Here is a 9,479-nt window from a genome sequence, read left to right as displayed (position 1 = left end):
CAAATCGACCGAAATATAGAGAAAATTGACCTTACAATTTCTAAATACAATGAAACTTTTTTTATGTACGTATAGAACTGTGATACAATGCTTAGTGCAAAGTTTGAGGCATCAGAACTTCATAGTGTTTAAATTAAAAATATTTACATTTTTATCACAAGTTTTCATAAACACAGGAGTAAAATTACGCCCCACGCTCGTTTATCTTCAGCTCTCGGCCAGTGCATGCGGTACTGCGTCGTTCAAGTCCAGGCGTGTGACAATAATCTATTTAATACCCTCGAAACTTATTGTCACAATGCCGAATCCCTCTTAATGATGCTAGGTTTTTTCTCAATACTTTTTTACATTTTTACAAATAAGCAAAAAGCCTAAAAGTAAGTAAAATCAGATTATCTGTCTCTCTGTGTACAATAAAAATAAGGATTACTTCTTAACATAACCTACCAAATGTCAGCTTCAAAATGAGCTTTCGTTCAATGTTCTGCAGTAAATGGTTCCAGAGTTCTGAGCGCTGAAAGAGGCTTGTTTTTATAACATACGCTAAATTTATCGATCAATAGTACGAAAATCGTTTGACTTTCGATAGTATATTTTTGAAAATGCACTCTCCTCAGCACCTTGTATAAATAGGGAAAAAATTAGAGTATAAAAAATGCGAGGTTTTTTACTGATCGATTTCATAAGGAATAGCCCGTACGTTTGTCTTCAAATCGCATAGATTGAAGCCTGGTAAGTAGGGTTGTCAGCAAAAACATCCCTGTATATCTAATCTTTCAGGATAACGGTTGGAGCGTCATACCATGTCATGGAAATGTATGTCCTTCCGGCCCGTTCCGTCTGAAAATTGTTAACGCCATTTTACTAAGAGTCGACTGAAATACCTCTTTCCTGTATGACTGTACTGAAAGGCAACCTTAGTTATTCTGGTGTCTGGGATATGCTGGACAAGATTTCTGCTGTTTATTCTGTATGTCTTATTATAGCTGCAATTAATTCTACATTCAATTCTAGTCTTATGTTGATACATATATCTAGATTTAATAATGTGTATCCTGCTACAAATTTGAAAAATCTCAGACTTATATTAAGATCTAATAATGTGTATCCTGCTATAAATTTGAAAAATCTCATAGACTTATATTAAGATCTAATAATGTGTATCCCGCTACAAATTTGAAAAGTCTCATAGACTTATACTAAGATCTAATAATGTGTATCCTGCTACAAATTTGAAAAATCTCATAGACTTATATTAAGATGTAATAATGTGTATCCTGCTACAAATTTGAAAAATCTCATAGACTTATATTAAGATCTAATAATGTGTATCCTGCTACAAATTTGAAAAATCTCATAGACTTATATCAAGATCTAATAATGTGTATCCTGCTACAAATTTCAAAAATCTCATAGACTTATATTAAAATCTAATAATGTGTATCCTGCTACAAATTTGAAAAATCTCATAGACTTATATCAAGATCTAATAATGTGTATCCTGCTACAAATTTGAAAAATCTCATAGACTTATATCAAGATCTAATAATGTGTATCCTGCTACAAATTTGAAAAATCTCATAGACTTATATTAAGATCTAATAATGTGTATCCTGCTAAAAAAATTGAAAAATCTCATAGACTTATATCAAGATCTAATATTGTGTATCCTGCTACAAATTTGAAAGATCTCATAGACAAGGACAAGGTCGAAGTTTGGGTGTTTTTCAGGGTTCTCCCGTTTCCCTGCATCTACATCATTCCGTCAACATTCCCCGAATACCGGCTGACAACGCACGGAGAGGAAATCAGAGGAAATTTCTACGGCTGTCCTCTCGAATTATCTGGATATCTCCACTTCCGACGGACTTCTGGACGATTCGGAAGGGTCCGTCCCCCCCCTTCACTCCGCACGTAGCAGTTTGCTTCCTTCCCCACTCGGCACGGCAAGTATAATCTTTTCGCTGTAACAAAAATCCTAATATAAACAATAGCACGTGACTGAAGTGAGGCTTCATTGGCCGCTGTTTGGCGCCATAGATTCTCAGTACGTGTCCCCGCCCACTGTTGTACATTCTGTTTCATGTTAAACATTTCCCGTTACTCGTCAAGTAGGCCTAACCTCACTACTGTGCATTCGTTTGCTTAGGAAACATTTACTTTGTAATTACTGTAATTGAATTATTTTTAAGTCTTATGTCTTCACAATGGACAGTTGAGGATACAGAAGCCATACTTCAGTACCACGTGCTTACGGGAACAGCTACGAGCTCAAGTGACGCCAGCTTGTTACAAGAACAGACTACCTCGGTATTACTGTTGGTATTCATCCGCATTCATAGTACATAACAAAATATAAAAGTAGCTTTTCTTTTATATAGCGTTTTACATATGAGTAAAGTTAAATGTTTCATCGTATTTAACAACTAGAATTCAATTTTTTATTCTCAAATAATACAAGATTATGGTTTCCAAATACGAACTATATTTTCCTGCGTAATGTGAGTGTTTCGACTGGGAGCCAATCACGGGTATGACAGCAACGTGCTTATGTTTACATTAGGATTTTTCTTACAGCGAAAACAGTATAGCAGGTGCGCTCGCAACCTCCCCTCGCCGCGTTGCCGTAATACACCCCCTCTGCCCTCTCAGCATGCAGATGCTCCCGTACCAGCGTTTCGTCTGCCGCGCACCCTTTCGGACACGCGTTCGAACCCCGGTGCAGCTACCTCATGTTCGAACATTGTAGGACACTAATTCAAACATTCTAGGCTTCATTTTAAAGCATGAGAATATTAATGTTACTCTTCTCTTCTCAACAGATCTGCCATCACCATGTCTTCACGTTCAGGAATCATCTCAGTCGCTTTATTACTAATGATACCAGTCCTCACATTCTGGATGTGGTTGGTCACCCTAGCTATACACTCCTCATGGTTATGTCCCCATGGATGTTGGTGTAATCCAGAGGGAGGAGTGATGGATTGCTCACATGCTGCTTTAAAAAAGTTCCTCAGGTTTACCACAGCCCTACATATAAATTGAACCTTGACCACAACAACTTAAGGAAACTTGAAAAGAAAGTATTTATATCCAAAAATATTTTTCGAATTAAAGAATTGAGCCTTGATTATTGTAATATCTCGTATATAAAGGGTGCGTCAGAAAGAACGGATGGATTTCAAACTATCGATACGCAACGAGGAGAGAGATATAGTGAGGGGGACCACGACTGTTGGGTCAGCCATAGAATGCAGTTTCAGTTGAGAACATGGTGTTGGTCTGGTGTACAACGTGCTTTCATCGTAGAGACATTTTTGAAAAATGAAGAGTCTGTGATCGCCACTCAGGACTCATTTCGACATCGGATGTCACGCTAGGATTCCAACTCGGAATACAATTTTGCGGTGGGTGGCTTCATTTCGTATCACAGGTTCAACATTAAATAAGAAATCACCTGGACGAAATTCTATTGCACTGAGATTGTCCGAGGCTACGGTAAGATCTCGCGCCCTGCGACTTCTTTCTTTGGGACCATTTGAAGGTGTAAGTTTGTAAACATCGATCACATACACTGGACGAACTGAAGACAACGATTCATGAAGAAATCGTGGCAATTGCACCAGCTATGACTGTGAAAGTGATGGCGAACATCAGAAAACGCCTCGATGCCTGTATTGAAAGCCAAGGACATCATATGGATAATGTTGTTTTACATAAATAAACTGCATGTATTGGTGAATATGTTGATAACAATAAATTTTTGATTTGATGAATCTTTACAATTTTCTTGCCATGTGAAATCCATCCGTTCTTTCTGACGCACCCTGTAGATGTAGATGCATTCAATGGTCTGGTATTGGTTCGCCGACTTTATCTGCAGCACAACTTCTGAACAGAATTAAGAGTTGGTACATTTAAGAATATGACAAACTTAACAGCTCTCTTCTTGACGAACAACAGAATTGAGACTTTGGAGGTCGGAATATTTAATGGTTTGACATCATTAGACTATCTACATTTAAATCATAATTTGTTAAACAGCTTTAAAAGTGATGCCTTTATTGGGCTTAAAAATTTGAGTACTCTTTGGCTATCACGTAACAGATTATCCACTCTACATCCAGATGTGTTTATACACTTGACTGAACTGAAGTATTTGTATTTAGATGGAAACGAAGAACTTCAGACTCCAAATAACAGTTCCTTTCTTAACATACAGACAGTGGAGGAATTAGACATATCAGATTGTAATATAAGTCGTATAATAGCCATATCATTCGAAAACGCAACCAACCTTAGAGTACTGGACCTGACAAATAACCACATGAAGATCATAGATGAAAATATATTTAGAGTCCTGTCTAAGTCAACAGATTTACTCTTGTACGGAAACCCACTGGAATGTGACTGTGGACTCTTAGAAACTTGGAGATGGGGTCAGGAACATGACATCAAAGTAGCCGAATATAGTGGAATTCTATGTGAGAGTCCTGAACAAGTATCAGGAATGTGGTGGGGAGTGCTTGGAAAGGCTCAGTGTAAGAATGGAAGTATAACTTTCCAGGAAGGCTACAAGGCTGTAGTTCAAAATTTCATTAACAGGTTTAATGGATTATTTTATGCTCAAAACATTTTTTTAGAGTATGTTCAACCTTTAATATATACACTTTTATTTATATTTGGCACAATTGGTAATGTAATTGTCCTAGTTGCAATAATATGCAATTCAGAAATGCACACTGTTCCCAACGTTTACATAATGAATTTGGCTGTTAGTGACTTAATATTATTAACCATGAACACAATACTTTCTTACATCCATGCACAGTCAGAATCTTGGGAACTCGGTGAAGTTTGTTGCAGGATGTTTGGGTTTTTCCGGCACTCTAGTATAGGAGTGTCTGCATATTTGATATCTGTTATGAGTATTCAGAGGTACCAAGTAATATCGAGGCCTTTACACAACAGACGTCAATCCATGACAAGAATCGGGACGATTGCCACAATCCTGGGAGTTTGGGCAATATGTTCATTGTTTGCGATTCCATATACGTTAGCTACGCACGTTGCTAATTCATCGTGTAATATCTATAACAGCTGGAAATACTATCAAAAGGTGGTCGTGTTTGAACTTCTGGTGTTCTGTTTTCTACCCCTTGGTGTAACAGCTTGTATGTATTGTCTGGCGGCACGCCATTTAATGAGAAGTACCAATATAGTGTCCGAAGAAATTCACAAACAAGCTAACATGCGAAGGAACTCAGCAAGGATTGTGTTGAGCCTTACGATAGTGTTTGTGTTTAGTTTACTTCCATATCACGTATTTCTGACTTGCATGGTAAGAGACGACTTTGACTATACCCTTGAGATGATTTTCATTGATATAATAACCACATACTTGCTTGTATTTATTTCTTGTTTTAACCCAGTAGCACTGTGTTGCTCCAGTAAGTGTTACAGAAGATACTTCAAGCATTACTTACTCAAGTGTTGTAGGGGAAAGATTCCGACCACTGCTGACAATGCAAAGAAATGTGTAGATGAATAGGCCTACATTTTTTGAAAAGCGTATGGATATGTTGTAAACTGAGAGAAATTTATTTTATAATCTATACTAATAATAAATCTGTAGCCGAAATGTTTCTGGTAATTTTCGATTTTCCAAAAATAATTGGTCCTAACAGATACAATTAACCACCCTGAAACCGAAAATCGCTTTTTTGAAATTTTTGTTTGTATGTCTGTCTGTATGTTTGTTACCTTTTCACGCGATAATGGCTGAACGGATTTCGATGAAAATTGGAATATAAATTAAGTTCGTTGTAACTTAGATTTTAGGCTATATGGCATTCAAAATAGATTACTTAAAAGGGGGGTTATAAGGGGCCTGAATTAAGTAAATCGAAATATCTCGCTTATTATTGATGTTTGTGAAAAATGTTACATAACAAAAGTTTCTTTAAAAATAATTTCCGATAAGTTTTATTCCTTGAAAAAGTTTAATAGAACTGATATTTAATAAGATAAATGAGTTTTAAAATTAAAATAACTGCCATCCAAGGCCGTGTATTGAATTAAAAAACAAATGACTTTGTCTATAAGGGGCTTTGGACAGCAACAATCGAAAGCTATGAAAGATAGCCTACAGATAATGTTTCTGTGTTTGTATGAAGTAATATCAGAAGCTAAATTAACCGATTTGTATAATTAATTATTAATTCTCCATTGGAAAGTGTAGTTTCTCTAGATGGACATAATGCTATAATGTTATTACAGTAACTTCTGAGTGAATCGAGGACAGGTAAGATTAAAATAGCTTCTTATGCACAGAAAACTAGATAGGCTATTCTGTACATTCGTTTCCTGTATTTCCTAAAATAATTTTTATGACTGAATGAATGGTCTCTGGATCAAAATGATCGCATTTTAATTTGTTTAATACAATTTAAATTAAGTAACATAATAAACGATTTATCCTTCTATCAAACACGAATGTTCCCTGGAACAAATGTCCTATTTGAATTATATAATTACTTTATATTTATTTCTAACCAGTGCAGCGGAGCGCACGGGTACGGCTAGTAATATATATATATATATACATATATATATATATATATATATTTATATGTATTATAAGGTATATTCATTTTATAAAAGTATTTAAATATAACGAAGAGATAAATTAGAAATATATCATCAATTATAATTTTAATACGCTGTTAATGACTACAGAGTTAAGGTATATGTACACATTTACATACAAAAAATTTTGTTTTGTATAATTTTGCTCTGTAAAATTTTTATACAATTGAGAATGGCACCAGAAAGAGAATGAAGTGAACAGATTCCTTGAAATTATGTCTAAATTGTTGATAAAAATTATTTTGTTCATAATTTAGACATGCAACTTGAAACATGATAGCTCATGCAGTTTTTAAGATACAGCCACAGTTTTTCATTGTTTTATAGCTAAAACTATTCTTTAGTGCTTGACATAGAGCTATTTTTATTTTTATTTATATTAATTAAATATTACCATATATAATAATAATGATGATAATAATAATAATAATAATAATAATAATAATAATAATAATAATAATAATAATGATTTATTTTAGCTGGCAGAGTTAAGACGGTAAGGCCTTCTCTTCCACTCAACCAGCAAGAAGTATATATACATATGCATGAACTTACAAAGAATTCAACAATTTGATTTAGATGAGAGTTACATGCATACAAGAGTTATTTACGAATTAAACAACAAAATACTATGAACTATTAATTAAACACTGAAATAAACTGTGTAGCAGAATTAATATATTTCAAATAATATTAGATAATAGAAAGAGATTATTATGAGACAATTTTGAAAAAACAGCACTATCATAATGATGTCTAAAGAAAGAAGTAACAGTGTAGTCAGTGATAGTTTAAATCAGTATGATTGGAGTGAAATGCTAATAAGGTTATCTTTTAAGCTGTTTTTAAAGGTGTTTATTGTCTTGCAGCCCCTAATACTTTGTGACAAGGAATTCCATTGACGCGAGGTGGATACTGTAAAAGATAATGAATAACAAGATGTTCTATGAAGAGGTATACTTAGCATGCCACAGATAAGTGATCTGGTATTTACGTCGTGGTTAGAGTATAGATAAGAGAAACGAGAAGAAAGGTAATTTGGTGTTGAGGTGTGGAGAATTCGAAAGAGTAAAGACAAAGAGTGTAAAGTTCTGCGTTCTTTAAGTCGGAGCCACGAAAGACTTGCGAAGGAAAGACTTGTAAGGATGTAACTTACAATAATATTTTATGTTGCATAAATCATGTAAACATCCATAGATAATTATAAATTATATTAATGTTATTTTATTCATTGTCAGGCACTGGGGGACATTTCAAACTTCAAAATGACACCAATATCGTCTTGGTATCACCATATTTGGCTGAGATATCATGTTTGAAAGAATTAAATATTCTAAAATTACTATTTACAGGAAATGAGCCTCAAACTTTCAGAGCCTAGAAGGCTCCATCATCATATGTCACCCCTTAAGCAGCTTCATGTCGGTCCAGTTTCCGCTTCTTTCTGCCTCTCAAATACATCCGCCTTGTTTTAACTTCAGGTGTTGAATGTTTTTTTTTTTGGCATTTTTGTCCCTATTTCCACTGATGCAACAAATCCTGCGATGGTGTTTGTCCCAGGGTTTATGCCCATCCTCCTCAGAATTGTAATTTCTACTTTTGGACTCTTATTAAAATGACGTACAACATCACTGACATACAAATTTACGGTTTTATGACTAACAGTAAAAGATTATAAATTACTTCATTATGTAAAAAACCTTTTCTTTCAATCTAATGATCATGCCCAGATATCTATGCATTTATTTTGAGACTAGAAAGAAGTTTATTTTACAAGCAATGCTGGACGATGGGATTGACTGCTACGAAGATCACTCCAAAAGTAAGTGACAGTGGCTGATAATGCAGCATTTTGGAAAATGGGACTTATCTGAAAAACCATAGGTAAGGCTTAAATTGGAAATGTTTTATATCAAATTAAAGGGGAGAAAATTCTCTATTAAAATAGTTATATTTTGAAAATTCTAATTTTTCATCATTTTTTGCGTTTTGTGGGTGTACATATAAAGTATGTTTTTCATTTACGAATCTGCATGTTTTTCTTCTTTGGTGAGACAAAATCATCAGTACTAATGACACTTTATAATTAAGAGATATTTAAGTTTGTGAAACGGATATGAATGTGCAAACTAATACACTAAGAATTAAACATGATCGAAGTTTAAAATTATATCGTCCATGAAATATTCAATTCAATTCAATTCAATTTATTTGGCCATTAGACATACAGTTTAGGCTTCGTCAGGATACATTGAAAAACATATAAATACATTTAAAAAAACACTAATAAAAGAAACGGTAAAATTTAAATAATACAATGAAAACATGAAATAATTTGAAACTTTTAAATTAAAGAAAACTAACTAAATTGCAATTAAACTTATTTATTAAAATGCAATTTCATACAAATTTGTGTTGAAAAACTCAGCAATAGAATAAAAAGAATTATTTAATAACCAATTGTAAAATCTAGTTTTGAAGCTATTGATTGGTAATTTATAATATTGACTTATTATATAATTTCATCTCCATAATTAAAAAGTTTGTGTTGCTCTTGTGTAGTCTACAATATGGAATATTAATTTGTTCACTATTTCTAATTTCATGATCATGTATATTGGCCACTAATGAGTAATTGTCGATATTTTATTTTGTCGAGTGTAAAGTAATATATACAAATTTATGATTGTTAAAATCCGTGATTGTCTGAAAAGTGGCCGACAATGTTCCACATAGTTTGCTTTACATAAAATTATAATGGCTTTCTTTTGTAAAATCAAGACGCTTCCAATTTTGGTTCCATTTCCCCAGAAAATTAGGGCATATAGCAT

The 9,479-nt window shown here is 33.8% G+C and overlaps 1 protein-coding gene across 1 annotated transcript; it reads left to right on the top strand.

Moving 5' to 3' along the window:
- Window positions 1-1,676: 1,676 nt before the first annotated feature.
- LOC138708653 (bombesin receptor subtype-3-like) lies at window positions 1,677-5,834 on the top strand. Its single transcript, XM_069838739.1, has one exon. It carries the CDS (start codon window positions 3,926-3,928, stop codon window positions 5,549-5,551), a length of 1,626 nt encoding a protein of 541 aa, XP_069694840.1. The 5' UTR covers window positions 1,677-3,925; the 3' UTR covers window positions 5,552-5,834.
- Window positions 5,835-9,479: the final 3,645 nt, after the last annotated feature.

The sequence above is a fragment of the Periplaneta americana genome, chromosome 11, assembly GCF_040183065.1.
Source record: "Periplaneta americana isolate PAMFEO1 chromosome 11, P.americana_PAMFEO1_priV1, whole genome shotgun sequence".
NCBI lineage: Eukaryota > Metazoa > Arthropoda > Insecta > Blattodea > Blattidae > Periplaneta > Periplaneta americana.
This window is presented reverse-complemented; position numbering and strand designations above follow the sequence as displayed.

Bases quoted from the DNA above. Each gene is read 5' to 3' on its own strand.
- LOC138708653 (XM_069838739.1), top strand. From the start codon at position 3,926: ATGACAAACTTAACAGCTCTCTTCTTGACGAACAACAGAATTGAGACT.